This window comes from Acomys minous (assembly GCF_964271855.1).
Source record: "Acomys minous genome assembly, chromosome: 2".
Lineage (NCBI taxonomy): Eukaryota > Metazoa > Chordata > Mammalia > Rodentia > Muridae > Acomys > Acomys minous.
In genome coordinates, this window is record NC_140484.1 from 76,019,347 (window position 1) to 76,044,363 (window position 25,017).

The 25,017-nt window shown below is 43.0% G+C and overlaps 2 protein-coding genes across 4 annotated transcripts in view; both read right to left on the minus strand.

Annotated features, from left to right (window-relative positions):
• Window positions 1-9,289: 9,289 nt before the first annotated feature.
• LOC311609703 (large ribosomal subunit protein eL21-like) lies at window positions 9,290-9,616 on the minus strand (the record flags this gene model as incomplete). Its single annotated transcript, XM_084802998.1, has 1 exon — window positions 9,290-9,616. The coding sequence occupies one exon, from the start codon at window positions 9,614-9,616 to the stop codon at window positions 9,290-9,292; it is 327 nt and encodes a 108-aa protein (XP_084659124.1).
• A 9,917-nt stretch (window positions 9,617-19,533) lies between these two features.
• Window positions 19,534-25,017, minus strand: part of RBBP6 (RB binding protein 6, ubiquitin ligase) — a 36,639-nt gene continuing 31,155 nt past the window's right edge. For 2 of the 3 annotated variants that reach the window (XM_084765035.1, XM_084765037.1), the window contains 3 exons: window positions 24,735-24,836; window positions 22,156-23,910; window positions 19,534-21,505 (listed from right to left, as the gene is read on the minus strand). In XM_084765035.1, coding sequence (XP_084621161.1) covers window positions 19,945-21,505; window positions 22,156-23,910; window positions 24,735-24,836 — 3,418 coding nt within the window. In that variant the 3' untranslated portion in view covers window positions 19,534-19,944. The remainder of the gene's footprint in view (window positions 21,506-22,155; window positions 23,911-24,734; window positions 24,837-25,017) is intronic. The other variant, XM_084765036.1, reaches the window with a different exon arrangement.

Below are 25,017 nucleotides of genomic sequence, written 5' to 3' on the forward strand. Positions count from 1 at the left end.
GACAGACCAGATGGGCAGCCTGCTTCCAACACTGTCCTATACAACGAGAGCAGAGCAGGCATGTTTGGAGGAAGACTCGGCTGCCTACCCTTGCTGGCTTTGATAAGGACATAATAGGATGTTTCCCACAGACCAGAAAGTCTGCTTTTGTTAGGAGTTGGGTCTGGGTATAAACCTATATTGTTTTCACACCTGAGTTTGCATAGCTGTCCTATTCAACTAAATCACTGTACAGAAATTCTACGTAAATAGAATAGACAGTCTTTTTGGAGGGCGGGGGGGGGGGGGGGAGGAGGGTTTTGAGACAGGGTCTCTTTGTATAGCCTTGGCTGTTCTGGACTCACTTTGTAGACCAGGCTGGCCTGGAACTCACAGTGATTCGCCTGCCTCTGCCTTCTGAGTGCTGGGATTAAAGGTGTCACCACACCCAGCCTGAACTGGCAGTCTTTTAAATGAGCTTTTAGAACGGCAAGAAGGGGCTGGAGAGATGGCTCAGAGGTTAAGAGCACTGGCTGCTGTTCCAGACATCCTGAGTTCAATTCTCAGCAGCCATATGGTGGCTCACCATCATCTGTAATGTGATCTGATGCCCTCCTGTGGTGTGTAGGTGTACATGCAAATAGAGCACTCATATACACTAGGAGACAGAAGAGTGAGAGGAGATGCATATAACACATAATAAAACAATTGCGTTGACTTTTTTTAATGGTGCAATTTTTATTATTAAAAAATGAAATAACTGGAATAAGATGTGCCCTGCTGCTCAAAGCAGCAGCAGCAGCAGCAACAACAACAACAACAAAACACAGGGAAGAACAGTTCTGATCACGCTGGTGACAGAAGACAGTATGCTGATTCCAGGGAGGCTGAGGAATGCTGATGGGGTTTGTAAGGAATACTGAGAGGGAGACACAGTCAGTGCTCCAGAAGGCCCCTCATGCCCCCTCATGCCTGACACAACAGAGAGCCCCACCCCAAAGGAGGAGAGGCAGCCCAGAAAACCCGCTGGGAAAAAAGACTTGTCTTTAGCAAACGGTGCTGGTAAAACTGGGTGTCTGCATGTAGAAGACTGTGAACAGATCCATACTGATCACCCTGCACAAAACTCAACCCCAAATGGATCAAGGACTCAACATAAGACCAGATACATGGAATCTGATAGGAGAGAAAGTGGGGAACAGCCTTGACCTCATTGGTACAGGAGAAGACTTTGTGTACAGAACACTGATAGCCCAGGCATTAAGAACAACAATTAAGCCGGGTGTGGTGGCGCACGCCTTTAATCCCAGCACTTGGGAGGCAGAGGTAGGCGGATCACTGTGAGTTCAAGGCCAGCCTGGTCTACAAAGCAAGTCCAGGACAGCCAAGGCTAACACAGAGAAACCCTGTCTTAAAAAAACAAAACAAAAAACAAACAAACAAAGAACAGCAATTAATAAAGAAGACCACAGAAAACTGAAAAGCTTCTGTATAGCAAACAATTCTGTCATTCATGCAAAGTTGCAGGCTATAGGATGGGAAGAGGTCTTTACCAGTTACACAACCCGATAGAGGGTTGATATTTAAAACACATAAAGAACTAAAAAACAAAACCATGGACATAAAGAAAACAAATAACCCAATTAAAAATGGGGTGCAGATCTAAACAGAGAGTTCTCAAAAAAATGAAACACAGATGGCTGAGAAACACTTAAAGAAACATTCAGCATCCTCAGCCATCAGGGAAATGCAAACCAAAGCTGCTTTGAGATTTCAGACTCACTCAGAACGGCCAAGATAAACAAAACAAATGACAGCCCATGCTGCCAGAGATGCAGGGTAAAGGGAACACTTAGCCCTGCTGGTGGGTATACATACCCAAAGGTCTCTACGTCCGACTACAGAGGCACTTGCTCAATGGTGTTTATTGCTGCTCTAATCATAATTGTCAAAAATTGAGAACACCCTATATGTCCATCAGCAGATAAATGGATAAGAAGGATGTGGTATGTGTACAAAATATAATATAAAATTCTCAGGTAAATAGGTGGAGCTAGAAAAAAAAAATCCTCCTGAGGTAACCCAGATCCAAAACTACAAACATGGTATGTCTTTGCCTATAGGTGTTAAGTTGTTAAGTCTTTGATAAGCAGGCTACCATCCATATAATCGCAGAGAATATGTAGAGTAAGGGTCTATGTAGGGAAGGGATATTCCCTAAGAAGAGGAAATAGAAGAGATAGTTATGGATGGCTTGGGGGGGGACGGGGGGCAGGAGACTGGAATGGGAGAATCCAACAGGAAGGTAAAAGAAGGGAGTAAGGGAGAATATACGGGGAGAGACAGCCTAAAATTAAGGGACACTTTTGGGGTCACATGGAAACCTAATATAGTAAAGGCTTCTTAAAATATATACACTGGATATAAAAACCATGCTTAAAAGTAGGCCCTGTGCTAAGCAACAGGCTATCTAACGCCAAACAAACTCAATAGAACTTTTGGGCATAGAGGAATTTTAATTCAGAGCATGGCTGCTCAGGCAAGAGATCACATCCAAAGACCTTCTAGGTCTGTGTGATCCTGTTGGAATACAAACACTCCTTTAATCCAGGAGACACACGCAAGCAGATCTGAGTTCAAAGGCAGCCTGGTATAGAGCAAGTTTCAGGTAAAGAAAAGCTTAGGTCCAGGTGTGGTGGTACATGTCTTTAATCCCAGACCATGAAGGTAAAGTTAGTGTGCAGAAGGAAGCACCCATGTTTGATAGTAAGGTTTGAGTGGCAGAAAAAGTGATGAATCAGAGAAAGATTTGACAGAATAGGATATGCCCAACTCTCACAAGAAGAGAGAGGAAAGGGAAGCTACTTAAGGAGCAATTTGGAGAGAAAAGGAGGCAGTTTCACTGGGAGAATTTTACAGAGAGAGGTTGTAGGCAGAAGGAGCCAGAGAATGAGAAGGAACCAGAAGATTAGAAAAGACCGCTGGAGTTAGTTTGAGGTAAGGCAGAGCAATTCAGGGGCTAAGAGAGAAGTCAGATTGAGTAAGTCAGCTGGGAGAGGAGTCTGAGTTGAACCAGCCAGCCCAGAGCTCAGTAAGAACAAGAAAGGGTGAGCTTATTCCGCAGTAATTCTCAGAGGCTGAAAACATTCTAGGCCTAGGTTACATTGTACAGAGGCTAGAAGCTTCTGGTACTAGGCCTAGGTTAGCAGGCAGAGGCAGTGATCTTCCAAGGGAACAATTTAAACAGGCAAATAAAAGTTCCTTTTACATTTGGAGGGTTTTTGTTTGTTTGTTTGTTTTTGTTTTCATAATGCTTTGTCTGGACATATTTTTTAACCTTAAGGTCCATGACTTGCTTGTAGATTATGGTTTCAAGTTCTGTTTTTATGGGTTTTCTGTGTGTAAACTATTGCTTGTGTTTCTTGTGCTTGTTCCTCTAACTCTTTTCTCCTGTTTGTTTGCTTCACCCTATTCTTGTTTTGTGTTGTTGTTTGATTGGTTTTATTTTGTTTATTGTTTTGGTTTTTGAGACAGAGTTTTTTTGTATAGCTCTGGCTGTCCTGGAACTCACTCTGTAGACCAGGCTAGCCTGGAACTCAGAGATCTGCCTGCTTCTTTCTGCCTCCCTCTAGTGCTGGGATAAAAGGTGTGTGCCACTTTGCCCAACCTTGTTATATATATATATATTTTATTATGTTTTTAATATTCCTGTTTGCTTTATAATGAGAGTGATGAGCAAGCATATGGACTTGGGAGGATGGGAACTAAGGAGGATCTGGAAGGAGTTGGGGGAGGGGAATCATAATCAGAATACATTGTATAAAAAAGCTATTTTAATTTTAAAAAAGTACTGGCTGCTTTTGCAGAGGACTTGGGTTTGATTCACAGCACCCAAATGGTGGCTCACAACCATCCATAACGCCAGTTCCAGAGTATCTAAAGTAGCTCCTTGGTTTTTTTTCATCCCCACTGGCTCTTACAAGGCCTTTGAGACACAACAGGACTAGCACACATATGAACTCACTTCCTAAAGAGGATGTCCCCATTAAATCCCTTCCCTCAGGACCCAGAGCTCTACAGAAAAGGCAGAAGTGTAAGGGAGCAATAGAAACTACCCAACAGAAGATGCACAGAGAGACAGGAAGACTGAGTGGTGAACCTCGCACAGGTGTAACTGCAGACCCTGCCTCAAGCAGGAGGGAGAAGGAGAAAACACGGTAGTGGATTATGCCTGAAAGGCTTCCAAATGTCAGAGGAATACCATAGACACAGGTTTAAAAGGCTAAACAAACAGCAAGCACAAGAAACAATGCAAAGGTGACAACCAACAGCACCCGAAGCCTCTGGGTTCGGTGGCAAAGGCCTGCCAACCCGGCGTTTGGGAAGGGAAGGCAGGATTGTGAGCCTGGCCAGCCTGGGGTACATAAGAAAATCCCAGGGTATCCACAGATATTAGACCTTGTCTCCAAGGGGTGGAGGTGGGACCTCATGGGTCATTTTCACAGAGTAGACATAATTAAAAAAGCGAGTTAGGCTAGGCGACACACGCCTTAACTCCCAACACTTGGGAGGTGAGGCAGGCAGATCTCTGTGAGTTCATGAGTTCTGGGCCGGACAGGGCTATGAGACCCTGTTCAAAACAAACAAAATCCAGACAATCTCAAGTTTTGATTGTAAGGATTAGAGAAAGTTCAATGCACAGCTCCATTTCACCTAGTAATTCTGAACATAAGTATTTACCTAAATGAAATGGAAACATGTTTATGCCAAATCTATTCAGGAGTGTTCATAGCATCGTTATCCCAAGGGGAAAGTCATAATACCTCAAATTCCTATCATCTAATGATTGGGTTAGCGGGATGTGAAGTACGCATCCAGTTGTAGAAAGAAATAAAATTATCATGCATGTGTGAGCATAGATGAACCCTAAAATAGTGTACTAAGTCACCAAAAGTTCATGTTGTGTAAATATCTTTATGTGGCATTGTGGGAACAGGCAGTGTCTTAGGAGCGATGTAGGGCCAGGGGTGTGGGGAGCGTGGAATGAGGAGGAAGGAGATCTAGAAGGAAAGGACTTCCTTTGGGAGTGATGTACAAGGATCCATGGGATAGAAAGTTGAACAGCAGCTTAGAAATGTCAATAACAGGATGGAGAGATGGCTCAGCGGTTAAGAGCACTGACTGCTCTTCCAGAGGTCCTGAGTTTAATTCCCAGCAACCACGTGGCAGTTCACAACCATCTATAATGAGAGCTGATGCCCTCTTCTGGCCTGCAGGGGTACAAGCAGGCAGAGCACTGTATACATAATAAATAACTCTTAAAAAAAAAAAAAGAAATATCAATAAGAGCAGAAGTTTAAATACTGTATGCCTTTAACCAGCCGAGGACGGGGATGGGGACACTGACCATTGTTAGGAGTGACAGACACCATTACTCTAGGTTGTGGAAGCAGAACTGATAATCAAAGAACACAGCATAATGGGTGACGACGTTATGCTAATAAACTTGATAACAAGTTCCTAACGACACAAACAGTAATTCCTTCTCAAGGTTAGGTAGCCTGGGGGCCGCCAAGATAGCTCAGCAAGTTGTTTGGGGTTTTGTTTTGTTTTCTTTTTTGGTTTTTCGAGACAGGGTCTCTCTGTTGTAGACTTGGCTGTCCTGGACTCACGTTGTAGACCAGGCTGGCCTCGAACTCACCTGCCTCCGTCTCCCCAGTGCTGGGATTAAAGGCTTGCACCTCCCCCCTCCCCCAGGTGATAGCCCGGCAGGTAATGGTGCTCGTGGTCAAGCCTACGGACCAGAGTTCAATCCTGGGGACCCACATAATGGAACGAGAGAAGTGACCTCTACACTTTGTCTTCAGACCTCCAGTTGTGCACCATAGTGTACACACTCACACACACACACCCACAATACGTAAGCCAACAGAGGTAAGGAACAGAAGGAACAGCTTGTATAATTTATATGTATTAAAGACATTTAAACTGTGGCTAAAATCTTTTCAGCCAAGAAAATCCAAGAACTAGACAACTTCACTGTAGAATTCCAGCAAATTCCTAAGCAAGAACTAATTCTTCTTCTACCCAAGCTATTCCAGAGTACCAGAGGAAAAGTTACCTAGGTCACTGTGTGAAGACATCAGCACAGTAGAAAAACCAGCACAGATGACACAGGGACAAAACATAGATCAAAATCACTGTTGAATTTAGTGTGTGTTGGGGGGGAGGACTTAACAAAATTTTAGCAAATTGAATCTAGCAACACAGGGACAGGCTGTACAAATAGCTGTGTGAGATTTGTGCCAGCAAATATGGCTGACTCTACATTCAAACAGTATAAATCATACAATATGCAGAAAAGAAAAGCCCTGTGGATAGCTCAGTGCACAGTTTAGAGATGATCTGACAAGAGCCAAAATCCACTTCTTTAAGATTTACTATCTATCTATCTATCTATCTATCTATCTATCTATCTATCTATCTATCATTTATCTATTTATTGCTTTCTTTTTGAGACAGTTTCTCTCTGTAGTCCTGGATATCCTGGAACTCACTATATAGCCCAGGCTGGCCTTGAACTCATGGTGCCTCTTCACAGCAGTAGGACAGTAACTAAGACTGTTACTTGGAAAAATTGAGGATATATCTATTAAAAACTGTCAGGTTTTTTTTTTATGCTGAGGCTAAGTAAACACTGCTGAGATTCAAGGGTATTATCATAGAAAGCATAGTTTACTAAGATGCCCGTTGCCACCTAAGTCAGCCTATTGACTCTGCAATACCAGTTAGAATCCCATCTGCTGGTGGAAGTCTCTTCATGCTGCTTCTCTTCCTCCTCCTCCTCCTCCTCTTTTTTCTTTTTGTCTTGTTTTGTTTTTTCAGACAGACTGACCGGTTATGTAGACCAGGCTGGTCTCAAACTCAGAGATCTGCCCTCCTCTGCCTTCCTAGTTCTGGAATTAGAGATATATTTCTTTTTTTTTTTTTTAGATTTATTTATTTGATTATTTATTATATATGCAGTGCTTTGTCTGCATGTACACCTGCAGGCCAGAAGAGGGCATCAGATCACATTATAGATGGCTGTGAGCCACCATGTAGTTGCTGGGAATTGAACTCAAGACCTCTGGAAGAGAAGGCAGTGCTCTTAACCTCTGAGCCATCTCTCCAGCCTTAAAGGCATATTTCATACCTATATTTCTTTATTCTTTTCAATTGAAAATTTGAATAACACTTGGGAGGAAGAGGCAGGCAGATCACTGTGAGTTCGAAGCCAGCCTGGTCTACAAAGGGAGACGAGGATAGTCAAGGCTACACGGAGAAACCCTGTCTCAAAAAAAAAAAAAAAGAAAAAAAAGAAAGAAAGAAAGAAAAAGAAAGAAAAAAGAAAGAAAATTTGAATAAATAAAAGTGGAAATAACCAAAACATGAATGGGTAAACTAATGTGGTATGAACATACAAAAAATATTATTTAACCTTCAAAAAGAAGGTAATCCTGGCAGCATGTATATTTAATAAACTCGAAGATATTGTTATAAAGTGAAATAAATCAGTTACAAGGAGACAAACATTGTAAGAGCTCCTACTTGTATGAGGTAACTAAATGTTAATTTCTAGGAGTTTTGAGGAAGGGAAAACAGAGTTCTTCAATGGGAAGAGAGTTTCACTTGGAATGAGGAAGTTCTGTAGGGAGATGCTGTCTATGCTCGTATGTCAATGTGAATGTTTCCCCAAATTTCCCTTTCATTTGTGTATGTGATCCTGTGTGTGTGTGCCATGTGTATGCAGTTCTCTCAGAGGCCTGAAGAGGGAGTCCGGGCACTGGGTTACAGGTTGTTGTGAGCTGCCAGACATGGGTGGTGGAAACTGAACCAGGTCCTTGGAGGAGCAGTAAGCTCTCTTAACCACTGAGCCATCTCTCCAGCTTCCAGTGTCAATGTTCATAAAGCCACTGTGACAAGCAATCAAAAAATGACTAATTTGAGAAATCTTGTGTTATATAAATTATTGCAGTCAAAATATTGAGACATGGATTCTAAAATTCATAGACAAGTAAAGGCTGTGGAAAATAATGATAAAACTTTGAGTAAAACTGATTTGGAGGATAAAGAATCAAGATGACACTAGTGAAAATGCAAAGGCAGATGAAGAATAGGGGAACCGGAAAGTTCACAGAGAGACTCAGTGGCCAACAACAGAAAGGGCACTACAGTGTACACAGTAGGGCCTTTAAACAAATGGCAGCAACAACACAACTAATTTGCATATGTCAAAGGAGCGCTCTGATCAGGACATTGCATTATGCATATACATGAACTCAAAAAGAGTCACTCAGACACTCTCAAGCTCTTTGTATGCGAGCAACATAAGCCTGATACCAAACCAGATAACAACACTACAGAAAACCAGAAAGCAGTATCTCTATAGATGGGGAAAAGCCTGAGTAAAATACCAGCAAACTGAGCCGGACATGGTGGCACACGCCTGTAATCCCAGCACTTGGGAGACAGAGGCAGGTGGATTGCTGTGAGTTCGAGGCCAGCCTGGTCTACAAAGCGAGTCCAGGACAGCCAAGGTTAACACAGAGAAACCCTGTCTCAATGAAACAAAAACAAAAACAAAACAAAAAATACCAGCAAACTGAATCAGTCACACAGAGCAAAAAATTATACACAAGTGAGGTTTAGCCCAGAAACATACAGTTAGCTTAACCTAAGAAAACAAATGAAAAAAAAAGAAAGAAAGAAAACAAATGAATACAATATTCTCTGTTAACAAAATAAGGATAAAACCTTCATGACCATGTCAACAGCTGAAGGAAAAGCTGGGCCATAAGTGAGGAGTGGAAAGGATTATTATTTTTTTCCAAGGGGCTGAGAATAACGAAAACAATCTTTTAAACTGTTTTAGGACATGAACTGGAGAGATGGCTCAGCGGTAGGAAACACTGGCTGTTCTCTCGGAGAATCTAGATTCGGTTCCTGCCACCTACAAGGTGATTCAACAACCATCGGTAACTCCTGTTCCAGAGGACCTACTGCCATCTTCTGGCCTCCTCAGGTACTGCATGCATGCAAAATACACACACAAAAACTTTCTTTTCTTTTCTTTTTGGTTTTTCGAGACTGGGCTTCAGAATGTCCTGGACTCTTACTTAGACCAGGTTGGCCTCGAACTCACAGAGATCTGCCTGCCTCTGCCTCCCAAGTGCTGGGATTACAGGAGTGTGCCAACCTGCCCGGCTACATAAATATTAAAAAAAAAAAAAAAAAAACTTTACAGTCCAGGTCGATTGTTTCTTTTTGTTCATTGGGCCATGGATTCGTACGAAATGGGCTCCAGCAGCTCAGATTTCTTCCCACTAGTCCTCGAAAAGTGTGCATCTCTGAGTGGCGCAGCCTGGCACGTCAGCTGAACCCAGGTGCCCTTCTCTTTGGCTTTCTTCTTCTGGTCGTTCTTCACGCGCTTCAGGAAGATGTCCCCGCTCTTAGAGTGCCTGATGTGCTCAGTGCGCACATTGATTCTCTTGGCGAGAATCTCGTCCTTAGCCTGCTTGCTCACAATAATGCCCGCAGCATGCTGCGTGACGTTGTAGACGCTTGCGGTTTTGCCATGATAACACTTATGGGGCATTCCTTTTTGAACAGGTGCCCATCGCCTTGACGTCTACAATATCACCCTTTTTATTGATTCTCATGTATGTGGCCAAATGAAAGACTTTTATGTGTTGAAAGATAACACATGGGAAGGCAGGCCACGAAATGGGGAACATATTTGTAAATAAAGTGTCTGAAAGGCGACTTTTTTGTTTGTTTGTTTGGTTGGTTGGTTTTTGGTTTTTCTGAGCCGGGGTTTCTCTTGTGTAGCCTTGGCTGTCCTGGACTCATTTTATAGACCAGGCTAGCCTCAAACTCACAGAGATCCACCTGCCTCTGCCTCCCTGAGTGCTGGGATTACAGGTGTGCACCACCGTGCCCAGCTTGAAAGGAGAGTTTTCTCCATACAGATTATGTGGATACAGATCAAATAGGATAAAATCCGGTAAAGTTTGGAAGAGGCTTGGCACAATGTCACATGCCTGTGACTGGCTACTCAGAGGCTGAAGCAGGGAGAGCCTTTGAGTGCAAGTGCTCAAGGCCATCTGAGGAAACCTCCTGGGAGGGTTTCTCTTTGTAGCCTTGGCTGTCCTGGACTCACATTGTAGACCAGGCTGGCCTCGAACTCACAGGCATCCGCCTGCCTCTGCCTCCTGAGTGCTGGGATTAAAGGTGTGCGCCACCACCACCCGGCAGCATATCTGTTCTATACCATTGCTTCACTGCTACTTTGAAATCTGTGTGCCCTCTTTTCTAATGCTCTGAATAAGATAACCAGTCTAGACACTGGCCACTAACGGGTAGAAGGAAACTCTACAAGCAAGAATGCCAAGGAGTTCACCCAGCACTGGAAGGTTCAACCAGAGCTCTGGCTTTGATCTTGGATGCACACCAGACACTGCTGGAATCAAAACCAGTCTAGGCTACATTATTCCCTACCTTCCAGGCTTAAAGATCTTCAAATCCCAATGTGTAGAAGATATCCCAGATGTGCCCCGGGAGTGAAGACTCTGGAGGCAGCACCCACGCAGGCTTCAGGAGTTTGTAAACTTCTCAGGTGGCCCCAGTATGAGGTCTTCTTTTAAGCCTCCCTGAAACAGGACTGGAGACTTGAGGGAGAGAGAGAGGGACACACACACACACACACACACACACACACACACACACACACACACACGAGAGAGAGAGAGAAATGTACTTCAAATACGATTTCTGTATAGAAATGGATTAATTGAAATGGCTTTGAACTCCTTACTGATGTCAAAAGTTGTAGTAGAAAACCATCTTCAAGTATGAATGAAAATAATTTTTCATACAGAGTCCATAAGGTGAGAGGATCTATGACATTACAGGGTTAAACAATTTTCTGTGAATTCTATACAGGGATTCATTAGAATATGTATGCACCTCCCCCTACTCCAAATGATAAGGATGACACTGTTTTGTCCTATTCTGGTGTGTTTGTTTTTTATCTTATCTTATTACTATTTTTAGATGCCTGTTTGTATTCTGAGTGAGAGAGGAGAGAGAGAGAGAGAGAGAGAGAGAGAGAGAGAGAGAGAGAGAGAGAGACAGACAGACAGACAGACAGACAGACAGACAGATAGACAGAGACAGAGTCAGACAGAGGTGGGGGAGGGGATTTGGGTGGGTACGGAGAAGGGGGGATTTGGAAGAAGCTGGGTGAGAAGAAAGAACAATCAGAATATATTGTATGGGAAAAAAAAACAGGGCTGGAGAGATGGCTCAGTGGTTAAGAACACTGTCTGCTCTTCCAGAGGTCCTGAGTTCAATTCCCAGCAACCACATGGTGGCTCACAACCATCTATAATGAGATCTGGTGCCCTCTTCCAGTGTGCAGGTGTACATGCAAGCAAAACACTGTATATGTAATTAATAAATCTTAAAAAAGAAAGAAAGAAAAAAACTAATTTTAATTTAAAAAAAGAAAAAAAATACTTTAAAAACAAAGACGATACTGGGTGCGATGATGATTTGATGAAAGGTGTGAGAGACCAGGGCGAGTCCCTAGGAGCTAGCAGGATATGGCTTTGTGGCAGGCCTGGCGGGGCAGCCTGGTTTTGCTCAGTAGAAAGAAAAAGGCTATTGAATAGCTCAACTGGAAAGAGAAAATTTAAATGGATGGAACCCTTGGCTCATTTGAATGTACTGAAGGGAGGCCGTATCTCTGGGATCTAAAATTACTTAATTTTGAGGTGTTTTACACTGTCTTTATTATTGTAGTGTTTATAACATGTCTGGGGAGGGTTGGGGTTGCATGAATGCCACGGCACTTGTGGGATGGTAAGATGCCGATTCCGTACCGTCTGTTCTCTCCTCTGCCTTCATGTGGGTTCCAGGGGTTGAACTCAGGTCATGTGACTTGCAAGGCACGCTCGATGATGCTGAGCCATCTCACTGGCTGTCAACACCAGATGTTTTACACACCCATTGTACAGGCCCATTTTGACTTAAGCCAGTGTGAAAGTTGTACTTGAGAGGGCATGGGGAGATGAGCTTCAAAGTGTTGCTTTGGGCCCTTGTAAATCTGAATTATGAAGATAATTCAATCTTTTTTCAATATAAGGTTTTTCCCATGTAACCAGGGCGGCCTCAGATTCACAGAGATCCTCCTGCCACTGAATTCCAAGTGCTGGAATTAAAGGCGCGCACCACGACCTAACAATAATACAACTTCTATCGGCATTTTTGTTTTGCTGTCAGTGACACTTAACATTTACAATTGGCTATTTGTACTTCTATTTAGCTTAGGCTGAAATTTTAACAAGATGCAGACAGAGGAAACGGTGCTGTTGGAAAACACCGTCTGCAGCTGCTTCTGCCCCCTAATGGTACATCTTGGGACCTGTCTCTTTAGTTGAGGAAAGTACTAATTTCAGTTTAGAAGGTGATGAGTTACAGTGTAAAGGGATGGAGTGTGCACACAAAATGATCGGATGTGCCCTTAGAAGGAAGAGAGAACTGCTAGATCATTGGTGAAGATTGGGATGCTCCAATAGCCAGAAGACCAGAAGAAAATAATAACAATTTTTTTTTTAAAAAAAGGAGTAAATTGATGAGATGATCCTAGAAATGGGAAGTGACCAACATCAAGGAACATGTAATGAAAATTTGGATAACAAATATTTGAAATTTGAAGATGTGAAAAAATTTCCCCTTGAGAAAGGGTTTCTCTGTGTAGCCCTGGTTATCCTGGAGTTTGCTTTGTGGACCAGACTGGCCTTGAACTCACAGAGATCTGCCTGCCTCTGCCTCCTGAGTGCTGGGATTACAGGCATGTACCACCACTGCCCACTGTGAAAAATGTTTTTCCAAAGTGCCACGGGGGGGGGGGGGGGGGGGGAAGGCATGGTGGTACACGCCTTTAATCCCAGAACTTGGGAGGTAGAAGCAGATGGATCACTATGAGTTTGGGCCAGCCTGGTCTACAAAGGAAGTTCAGGACAGCCAAGGCTACACAGAGAAACCGTCTCTAAAAAAACCAAAACAAAAACAAAACCCAAAAAACCAACTTTGTACTTTTTACACTTGCTTATGTAGATGCACAATACAGCTTTGCAGTTTATAGGTGATAGTTTTACATTTAGCCCAGTTTTTGACCTTCTGTTCAGTTCTGACAACTTGTATGCCAATTCTGGTGTAATACCACAATGCTATAAAAGCTCTCTCTCAATAGCCATGGGATGAAATGTGTGGCCCAGCTTCCTTCCCAGCCTAAATCGTCCCTGGACCCCTAGTCCCTGTAGCCCTTGCTTCCTGTTTTCCTTGTTAAATCTCCATCAAATGTGACTATATAATTTTTTTTCATTTTCCCATGTGCATGTTTTTGACTATGTGTGACCTCATGTTTGTGGGCTGTGTTTGCAACATGTGTTTGAGGTGAGGCCTCTGTAGGTCTAAGGTTGACCTCAGGCATTACTTTTGAGATAAGGTCTTTGGGTCAAACCCAGAGCTTTGAAGATGTGACTGCTCTAGCCAGCCAGTTTGTTCTGAGGATGTGCCTTCTGCGCCTGGAATGACAGGCTAGCCACATCATCCACCTGGCATTTATATGGGTTCTCGCTCGCATGTGTGGCAAAGCATCTCCCTCGTCCTTAACTGTGAATTGAAAGACACAATTCCAGCCAGGTGTGGTGCTACACAGCGGCAGTCCCAGCCTCACAAGCTGAGGCAGGAAACCTCTTTGAGTTCAGACCCAGTCAAGACCACACAGCAAGACCCCGTCTCAGTGAAGCAGAGAGGAATCCCCCTCACTGCACGTGCCTTATTCCTTTGCTCCAGGCTATCAGCACACAGTGCACAATGCTTCTGAGGGGCAGCTGCTGTACGAGGGGCTGTGAATCAGAGGTGCCCCCTTCCCCTTTCTGGTGCTCCACCCCGTGATGCCTTCTCTGATAACTTTCCTTATATTTGTTTTTACGAAATGAAAAACAATCGACCAGCTTTATCAGTTAGTAAACCTTGGATAACACATTTAAACAATTACATTTTATGAAGGTGCCAACGTTTACAGAAATTATTTTGAATCCTAAATCGTATGCCTAATCTTACGTTAGAATTAAAAAAAAATCACTAAAGACTTTAAAATAGAATTCTAAATAGAAAAAGATTCATCCTGGCCACAGCATCTTCAAACAAATTACTAAAATAAAAATCACATTTTGAGGGAAAAGCTAAAATTCAAGTAAATTACAGATCAGTCATATTTTAAGCAAAAAGCTAAATTCATGTTGGTTTTAATGAGATCATTGTTTGCCTTTTGCTAATGCTATCATCTCTGTCTATCTCTATCTATCTATCTATCTATCTATCTATCTATCTATCTATCTATCTATCTATCTAAAACAGGGTTTCTCTGTGTGCCCCTGGCTGTCCTAGAGCTCTGCTGGATTGAAGGCCTGGGTCAGGGCCTCTCTCCTGTGACCTTGAACTTGCTCCTACGATGCTCTAACACTCTGGGATGGCAAGCATGAGCCATCTGTGTAGCTCCAGTAAAGTTTTTCTGTTTTTGTTTTGATTTTTTAAAATTTAGTGTAGAAAGAAATTAACAACTGCAGACTGCTGGGTGTGGTGGCGCACACCTTTAATTCCAGCAATCGGGAGGCAGAGGCAGTCGGATCTCTGAGTTTGAGGCCAGCCTGGTCTACAAAGTAAATCCTGGACAGCCAAGGCTACACAGAGAAATGCTGTGTCGAAAAACCAAAAACAAGCTGGAGAGATGGCTCAGTGGTTAAGAGCACTGCCTGCTCTTCCAAAGGATCCGGGTTCAATTCCCAGCACCCACATGGCAGCTGGTGACTGTCTGTAACTCCAAGATCTGACACTCTCACACCAGTGCACATAAATTAAAACTAAATAAAAATGTTATAAAAAAAAGAAAAACCAAAAACAAACAAAAACAAATCCAAAAACAAGACCAAACAAAAACCAAAAAGTGCAAGCTTGGGAAGTTGAGCCAAGGGGATCAGAGGGTCAAGTTCACTCTTGGCCTACACATTGAGACTGAGGCAATCCTGGGATACCTGAGCAGTGCCTCAGTAAAAAGATAAAAAGCTTTGATAAACTGCTTATACTGAAAGAATTTAAAATCTTTAATAGCCCAGTAAATCTCAATTCTCCTGTATTTAGTGTGCTGTTGTCATTATTCACGCGGTAGCGCTGTGACTTTAGTGTGCACACATTCATGTGTAAGTGTGCTTATGCACAGGTGGCACTCAGGTGACAACCTTGTCAGTCCTCCCCTCCCCTTGAATATGCCAGGGCTATTTGCTGTTCATCTCTCTGCATCTGTCAGGAGAGGGGGCCTGTGAGCTGTGAGGGATTTTCTTGTCTCTGTCTCCCATCTCATTATCAAGTGCTTGGGTTGCAGGCATGTGCTCCCCTGTCTGGCTTTTCTCGGGTTCTGTGGGTCTGCACTCACGCCCTCCGACTTAAGCCACCTTTCCAGCTCCACCGTTCTGTTTCTCAAGGCCAGTGCATCAGCTGCTGGTCAGTATGTGAACACCACAGTCTTTGTACATCCTGGCAGGAAATAAGTTTGCACAGCCCTTTATAGAAAATACGGAGGTTTCTCAAAAGATTAGAAGTAGCTGGTGCAGTGCTTTGTACCTGCACTAACTCACTACCCAGAGGTGGGCGGGTAGGAAGATGGTGTGAGCCAGGGAGTGCAGAGCCAGGCCAGGCCAGGTGGCAACTCCATCTCAAGAAGAGTTAGCCAGACACAGTGAGACATGCCTATAATGGAGCACTCTGGAGCAGAGGTGGCAGGATGATGACGGAGCCCATCCTGGGCTCTACAGTGAATTACAGCCAGTCTGGGCTACACCTGGGCTCTACAGTGAATTACAGCCAGCCTGGGCTACATACTAAGACCATATTCTTAACAAACCTGCCCCTTTGGTCCAGGCATCCCATTTGGTCTATATATCCAAAGGAAATGAAATCAATTTGAAAAGCAAACCAAAAAGTACCCTATAATCCCTCTTCATTTTAACATTATTCACAAATAGCACTACCAAGGGGGGGAAAAAAACCTAAGTGTCCATCAACTGATCAATAAATAAAGAAGATAAAGTACTTATTAAACAGAGTGTCTTTCAGTCATAAAGGGAATGAAACCCTGGCATTTGGAATTTGTGGGTATCCTTAAACAGTCTTTAAATTTTTTATTACATCTTGTGTACATATGTGTGACATGCATGAGCAAAGGGTGCACAGCTTCCTTGAGTTGGGTCTCCTCTGTCATGTAGACTCTGCCCACATCCTTCATGAAGATATAAAAGTTGATCTGATCTGTCAGCTCACACCTGCAGTTCCAGCACTTTGGAAGCTGATTCAGCTTGAGGCCAGCCTGGGCTACATATCAAGTAACCAGGGCATCCTGGGTAGAGTATGAAACCTTGTCTCAAACCAAAAATCAAGAAATAACATAAAATGTTGATTTTACAGATAAGGGTGCAGTGCCTTGGAGTGGGGCTGGGGCAGTGACAGTGGTTATCAAGTTATAGTTTGGCAGGAACAAGTTTTGGTGTGTTGTTGCATAATGCAGTGACTATATTGAACAATAATGTGCCACAGATTTCATAAAGCTAGGATGAGTACACACACACACACACATACACACACAGGTGTTGGGTAGGGGGTTAGGTGCTGGCACATGCCTATAATCTCAGTACTTAAAAGGAAGGGGGGGGCGGTGACTGGAGAGATGGCTCGGAGGTTAAGAGCACTGGCTTCTCCCAAAGTCATGAGTTCAATTCCCAGCAACTACATGGTGGCTCATAACCAGCTATAATGCTATCTGATGCCCTGTTCTGGCGTGCATGTATATGTGCAGAAAGAACTCTCTACATAGTAAATAAATAAATTGGGGGGGAAAACGTTTTTTTAAAAAAAGGCAGAAGCAGGAAGATTACGACAAGTTCACGGGCAGTCTGATGGTTGGGGCTATAGATCACTGGCAGAACATATGCTTAGCATGTATAAGGTCCTTATGCTCAATCTTTAGTACAAAACAAAACAAAACACACCAACAAAGCAGACTCACAAAACAAGAGTTCAAGGTCAGTGTGGATTACACAGTAAGACTGGAAAAAACAGAACAAACCTGAAAGGGCAGGAAAGATGGCTCAACAGTTAGAGAGTACTGAAAAAAAGCACCTGGCAGTGTCTAGCAAATAGTAATTAAAACAAGATGCTTTTATTGGAGGATATTTCAAGTTGTCCTCCAACTCTACATTCACACACAAAACACAATCTGTTGTATGTATGTTTATAGGTTTGGGTGCACATGTGCCACAGCAAGTATGTTGAGGTTAAAGACCGACTGTGGGGTTGCACCTTCCCTTCCATCTTGAGTCAGTGTCTCTGCCTTCCATCTCGCTACTGTAAGAACACGAGTTAGACACAGAGGTAGCAGCTGGCTTTAACTGGGTTCTAGGGATTTGAACTCAAGCCCTCAGGCTTGTGGAAGCATTTAACTCACTGAGCTGTCTCCAGCCTTTGCCTGTTTCTTCCTTCAATTTCAAGACTTTCAATTCTGTTAAACAGCAACTAGCATACAGGTAGTTTTAGGGTTAGATGGGGAAGGGGTCTGTGGATGTTGGCATAAGGAAAGCTATAGGCTACAAGAAAATTTACACACACACACACACACACACACACACACACACACACACACACACACACACAATCAAAGAAACTAACATCAACAGGTAAGGCTGGGAGACTGCTCATTGCAAAGGAACGACACTGATCAGTTGCTAGGAAACGGTCACAGGAGTGGAGCTGCAAGTAAAGTGAAAGTCCGCTGAGCTTGATGAGTCCAGTAACATGAGTAACTCAGGTAAGATCTGACAGTTCTGTGTACTAAGTCTTTAGTAAACGTGGGAAACAGGATCTAGAGTTACAGCTCTGATTAGCAGGATTAAGAATATAAGGTAGGTGTACTTAGGTGCCTGAGCTACTGAGGGTCTAAGTCCGAGCAGGCGAAGAGTGTGGTTAGCAAGATGCGCGGATGAGAAAGCAGTGATTAACCAAAAGTTAACAGAAACTGGAGAAAGAGAAACTGGAGGATTTAGCCGAGAGCTAAATTGATTGAGTGCAGCTGGAAGGAGCAGTTGAAGGTACACTGTAAAAAAGTTAAAGAAAAAGGACTAGAACATGTTACTGTTGATGACTTGGTGGCTGAAATCACTCCAAAAGGCAGAGCGCTGGTACCTGACAACGTAAAGAAGGAACTCCTACAAAGAATAAGAACATTCCTTGCTCAGCATGCCAGTCTTTAAGGGTGAACTAGAATGTGTTGTCCTGTGGATTTATTTCTGAAAGTAAAACTTGCCATAAATTAGAAATTTCCCAAAATAAAGTCTTTTTTTGTATGATGGTATACAACTTTCAGTAATGATGTATTTATTGTACTGATTTTTTTCCTAAATGTGTTACTTTAATAAATATCTCATGAATGAAAAAAATCAATACAATGTATACATCATTACTGAAAACTGTAGCTGGCTTGTCTCAAAGAAAAAGTGGCAGTTTGTTGCATGTGGGCTGACAACAGGTGTGTGCGAATGAACCAGCATGTGCTTGGCATCACAGCAGAGCTGAGCCATCAGAACAAAGCTGCTTTGGTTTAAAGGCAATGATTATGGGCTAGAAAGCTGGCTCAGTGACACATGCGTGCTCCTCCTACACAGGACCTGAACTTAGTTCCCAGCATCCCCATCAGGCGGCTCACAACTCCCTGTGACTCCAGCTGCTACACAGGGCTCCAGTGCTCTCTTCTGCCTCCACAGACACATACACTTTACAACAGAAAAAAAGGGACATCACTTAGATTTTTTTTTTTTTTGAGACAAAAGATCTGTGTTATCTTGGCTGTCCTGAATTCGCTTTGTAGACCAGGCTGGCCTCGAACTCAGTGATCCACCTGCCTCTGCCTCCCAAGTGCTGGGATTAAAGACATGTACTGCCACCATGCCCGCTTCACTTAGATTAAATGTCCTACACACCACATCCAAGTGTCTTGACCCAAAACCTGTCCCCAACATCCTTTCAGTGCCCTCATGGAGTTCCTGAAGCAGCAGTGAAGGAGAGACCTCTGCTAGTCTCACACCACCACTTACTTTTGCCAGTGGCACAGAGGGCAGATAGGCTTAAATAAATGGTTTCATAGGTCAACCTAGAATTCCAAGAAAACTATACGGCTAGAAAAGCCCAATTACTCATTGCTGATATGGGCACCTCACACGCTCCTTTATAGAAACCCATTTTCTAACTACTAGAAACCAAGATCTCCCACCAGCCCCTCTGAAGTTTATTTTCAATTTTTAGAATTTTGTCTATTCTGCTTGACTTACAGGCTTGAAGGATGTTGGAAAGAGATGAAGTGAGACACTACTGTCTTTAAATAATGTACATCTTCAACATGTGAAAAGTTTACTGAAAACTTTTATTGTAATCAAAAAGTGACATAACGGGGCTGTAATGAGTTCAGCAAATCATTCTGCTGATATTTTTGAACTGATACCAGCATTTGCCAGGCAATTAAAAAAATTCAAATGTGAAAATTTCACAGTACAGTAAACTCCACCCCAACTAATTAATGGTGGTTAAAAATAATAGGCCCTAGCAAAACCTCTCATGTTCCATGGTCACAACTCACAATTCTGTACAAAAGTTCGTTATAAAGCTCTGATGTAAAAATGAAATAATCAAGCAGCAAATACTTTAAGTGCAGCACAGGGTCTTCCATTCATTATTTACAAGGCTGGAATCTCTTTACATTATAACAGAGTTTAATACAGATGACTTAGTAATTAAGTCAATTAAAACATCCGTCCTTCACATAGTGACAGATTTCGCTTTTTGGTCATCTTTCTCCTTCTCCTTGTCTTTGCTCTTCTTCGCCTTCTTCTTCTTGTGTTTGTGTTTCTGGGTCTTCTCTGCCTCGCCCTCCGCGGCCGCGTGCTTCTTGTGCTTCTTGTGCTTTTTATGCTTCTTGTGCTTCTTCTTGTCTTTCTTCTTCTTCTTCTTCTTGCTGTCCTGGCTCCCCGCTGTGCTGGCGCTGCTGCTGTGGCTGCGGGTCTGGCTCCCAGAAGGGCTGTGACTTCTACTTGGACTAACACTGGGGCTACTTTGACTCTGGCTCCTGTCTGCACCTGGCTGGCTGGCTGTTGCTACAGTCAAGCTCTCTTTTGCTTTCTCTGTGGTTTTCTCTTTCAAGTCTTTGGGAACACTGGCAACAGCTTCTTCTTCCTTCACAGATACATTACTTTCACTATCACTCTCATTATAGTCTGGTTCAAAGGCAGCCTCATCGGTCTCTCTAGTTAGATCAGAGGAAAGCCGTGAAGAATGGCTGAGCTGGGGTTTTGGCTTGATGGTGCTCTTATCCACCTGTCCAGCGACCAGTTCTTTCTCAACAGGAGGGTCCGGTGGGTTAGGTATATATGGCAACTTGTTGCCACTGGACTCTTTGCCGTTCCGAGCCTCAGCAGCATGCTTTTCTCGTTCCTTCCCAGTGCTTTTATCTACAGACTTTGTCTCTTCAGATGAGCGTTTGGTTTCATAAGGGGCTTTATGATCATGAGGTTTTTTGTCTCTTGAGGGACTAGAACTGCTTTTTTTGGACTCTGTGCCCTTTTTAGGCAAATCTCTCTCCTCCCTTGGCTTACTTTTCTGTCCAGATGAAGCATCTTTACTCCGAAGAGGAGAGTCCTTCCTTCTGGCTGATTCACTTCTCTCATCTCTTCGTTTGGAACTGGAATACTCTCTGCTTTCATAGTCCATTTTCTTGTCTCTACCAGGAGTGAAGTCTTTATTTGAGGAACCACGAACAGATTCATGCTTTTCTGAAGTCCTGGTCTCTTTGGAAGACTGGGACAGAGTCTTAAAATTGCCTTGTTCATTCAGCCGGTCCACGCTGCTGTCCTTCTCCGGCTGGGCGCTGCCCTTCCTCCTGTCAGGGTTCTCCCTCTCCATCGCTGAGTGGTCCCGATCTTTGCTTCTCCCCTTCTCACTGCACGCAGAGCCCTTTGCGCTTTTGACCTCGTGCTGCATCGCCTCATGGCTCACCTCCTTGGCAAGCTTCTGAATTTTCTCTGAATGCTCACTTTCTTTCTCAGTGTACTTGACTGTAGCTGATGGCTTAGTAGTAACATTTTTTATAATACTAGATGGTTTCCCTATACTCTGTATAGGCTGTGTGGCTTTAACATCTTCTTCTTCAGATTCAAAGTCATCTTTATCCCATTTGGACTGAGGAACCTGGATCATAATTATCACATCTTCAGCAGGAGCTGTATTATCATTATTATATTCCTCCATAGTTTTAATGACTGTTCGTTTTGTATCTGTCTTTTCCTCAGATTTCCGCACAGGGCTGCCTCCAGTTGAGCTTGTACTAAAAAAAATAAATATATTTTAATTAATGAAAAGTTTACTACTAATAAAATATTTAGGATATCTTTTTAGCTTTAAAAAGTTAAAATTAAGCCAGGTATGGTGGTGGCATGCCTGAAATCCCAGCACTTGGGGAGGCAGAGGTAGGTGGATCTCTGTGAGTTTGAGACCAGCCTGCTCTGTTGAGTGACTCTAGGACAGCCAAGGCTTCACAGAGGAACTCTGTCTTAACTGCCCCTCCCCCCCACCCCCACACGAAAAAGTTAAAATTATTGTGCCCTAAGAAAGGCATATTATTGTGCCCTAAGAAAGGCATACATGAACCAAGCGTGATAGCAAATGCCTTTATTCCCAGCACTTGGGAGGCATAGGCAGGCGGATCTCGTGAGTTCGAGGCCAGCCTGGTCTACAGAGTCCAGGACAGCCAAGGCTACACAGAGAAACCCTGTCTTGAAAAACATAAATAAATACATAAATAAGGGAGGAAGGATCAAACTATAAAAACCAGCGTGGCTCACCTCTCCTCCCACATGAAACAATGCTACAAACAGACTAGTCTGTGTAAATCCCAAAGGGTACTTGCATGGGTAACATCAAAAGACATCATTTGCCAAAAGGAACGCCTGGCCCCCCACGCCCTGGCCCCCATACCTGGTGTAATCCACAAGCGTGGAGCTGGAGCCTTCAGTCCCAGCTACTTTCCGCTTGGCCTTTCCCTTGACTTTTTCCTGTTTAATTTTGCTAGATGTTGACTCCAATTTTTCAGATGGTTCTTTTGTAGTAGATGTATTTTCTCCACTTCCAATTTTTTTCCCAGTTTCTCTGTTGAGTTTAATTTTTTTGGCTGGGGCAGTTGATGATGCAATCTTGTCCTTTTCTGGGGTCCTTTCCAGCTTTTCAACCTCACCTTCCATTTTGCGCTTTGGTGATGGTTTCACTAACTCAGTCCCTTCTACTTTAGAGATTTTCACTAAAGATGACTCAAAATCTTTATCTACATTCTTTTCTTCAGTTTTTCTCTTTCTTTTTTCTCCCTTGCTATCAAGTAGTTTATTCTTCTCGGGCTTCTTGGCCTTTTCATCCTTGCTGGCTGGTTTTTCTGACTTGATGTCTTTGGAGCAGTCCTTTCTCACCTTCTCCTCCTTGGCTGGCTTTGCCTCCTGGTGCTCTTTTGCAGACTTAGAGTGGGCTTTTCTGGGGGTTCCGGTGACCTTGTCGTCCTTCTGAGAGGATGATGAAGGTTTTACTGAGTCGGTCTTTGTAACCTCCTCTTTGGCTTTTTTAAGTGGAGGTTCAAAGCGTGTTGGAGATTTTTCTCGCTCTCCATCTACCTTTTCTTGGGGTCCTTTAGGTTTTAAAACATTGTCTTTCTTGGCCGTAGCAGACCCGTCACTTTTCCGTTTGGTCTTGTCACTTTTTACTTTTGGCTTATCTTTTTCTCTCTTGTCTTTTTCAGATACTGACTTGAAAGTGATAGATTCTGCATCCATTGGTTCATCCCTAACGGGTGTAGCATCATCTCTACTTGGGAGAACAAACAGTGCATCTGTCTTAGTTTCATCAACACCTGATGATTCCCTGGATTTCCTAGTAGTCTCTAACAATTCTGGGTTCAGGAAGCTCTCAGACTCTTCCCCTTTCCTTCGCTTCCTGTGTTTCTTATGCTTGTTTCCTTTATTGTCTCCCAGAACGTTCTCACTCTCCTTCTCTTTTGATTTTGTATTATCTTTTGGATTGTGACTGTCTCTTGTTGAAAGTTTTTCTGGATAGTTGCCACCTAGATTTCTATTTCTATGACTTTGTCCAGCAGCATAGTCTTCTCTGCGCCCCCTTGTGAAGGGCGAATTTCGGATGTTAAGAGGTAAAAGTCTCTCTGGAGAAAAGTCCTCTCTGTTGGCCGAGGGCCTGGGCTGTGCCCCCACAGCATACCCTTTGTAGTACTTCTCGTACCACTCTCGGTATTTCCTCTCCCATTCCCGATAGCGCTCCTTCTCAAATGGGTCTCTAAAGTCGACACTCCGCCCATAATAGGCTTTGATGTCATAAGGGGGTGGAACTTCTCTGTATCTGTTAAAATACTCACGCTCTGTTTCTCCTTGAGGTACATTGCGTTTAGTGGGAGACTGTCCCCTAAATGCTTGAGGAGATCTGGACCGTGAATGATAGCGTCTATATGGAGGTGACCTTGACCTAGATCGGTGGTACCCATGAGATCTGGACCGTGAGCGGTAATTGCGGCTCTTGCCTCTGCCTCTCCTGGGATATGGGGGTGACCGTGAGTAGGAGCGAGAGTGAGAGCGGCTGAAGGAGCGAGAGTAGGAGCGAGACCTTGTGGAGCCAGACCGTGACTTTGAGTAAGTGTATGAGCTTCTTGAATACGACGACCCACTATAAGGAGATTTAGACCTAAAAACAAAAACACGGTTGATGGTTGAGAAATATATACAAGTAAAAACAGACAGACTTCAGTAGTCTTTTCTCACGGTTTTATATCTTTCTTTGCATCAAGTCTCATCTTAGATGGTTAAAGAGGTACAGTAACCTCTATTGGAATGGAATAAAGTACACAAATCACTTGTTACAAAACAAAAGTCTTGACAATCAGAGTGGAGTGCATTAATGTACCGTGAGTTTTATGAGCTTATTAACATCAAACAAATGCCAATTGAATTTAAATTTCACTTCCTGTCTAATTATTTAGGTAAGAGTCTGTTTTTTATCTTATACTAGCCAACAGTCTAGCTTTAAAAGGAACCACATTTTAAGTGTAAGTCTAAAAAACAGTCTTCAAACAAACTTCCAGGGAACTTCTGTAATTCGTTTTTTTTTCTACCAATACAGCGACATGTATTCTACCACTACTTTTTAATCACACAGGTTAATGTTCCAGCAAGAAGCTGTAGCCTTATGGCAAAGGCCCTCAGAATGCTCTCTGGCTAGTCCCCTATGTCTTTCCTTCCATAAACATTTCCCATTTATTTCATTTATGAGTAACTTCAAGGGACAAGGATAACTTAGTCCCCATAAATGCTAGTTCTACACAATAGAATTTACACTGAGACATTATTTTAATGGACATCTTGGGGAATAAGCTACATCTCCTCCATTCTATAAAACTAGACCGAATCAGAAAAATCTCCTAAGTGCAATGTTATTTATATCCACAGGTAATCCCTGGATATTCAAAGTCCCATTTGTAATTCTGTTGTGAAGGCTTGCAAAACACTAACCTGGAAAATGAGCGCCTACGCTCCTTTTGAATCTTTTTGTATTCCATCAATTCCTTAGCAAAATCATTTGTAAACTCATCTAGCTTGGACTTTTTCTTTTCCCTAGTAAAATAAAGTTAAAGAGTGAAAGTTAACAAAAACCATTTAAGAAAACTAACAAGACAAATGTAATTAGATCATGAATGAAATGAATGAAATTGCCATTAGTTTTCTACTTTAAAACTATAAATAACTAGGTATCCCTGAGGAAGTTGCTCGTATGGCTTTGGTTTAAATTTTAGGT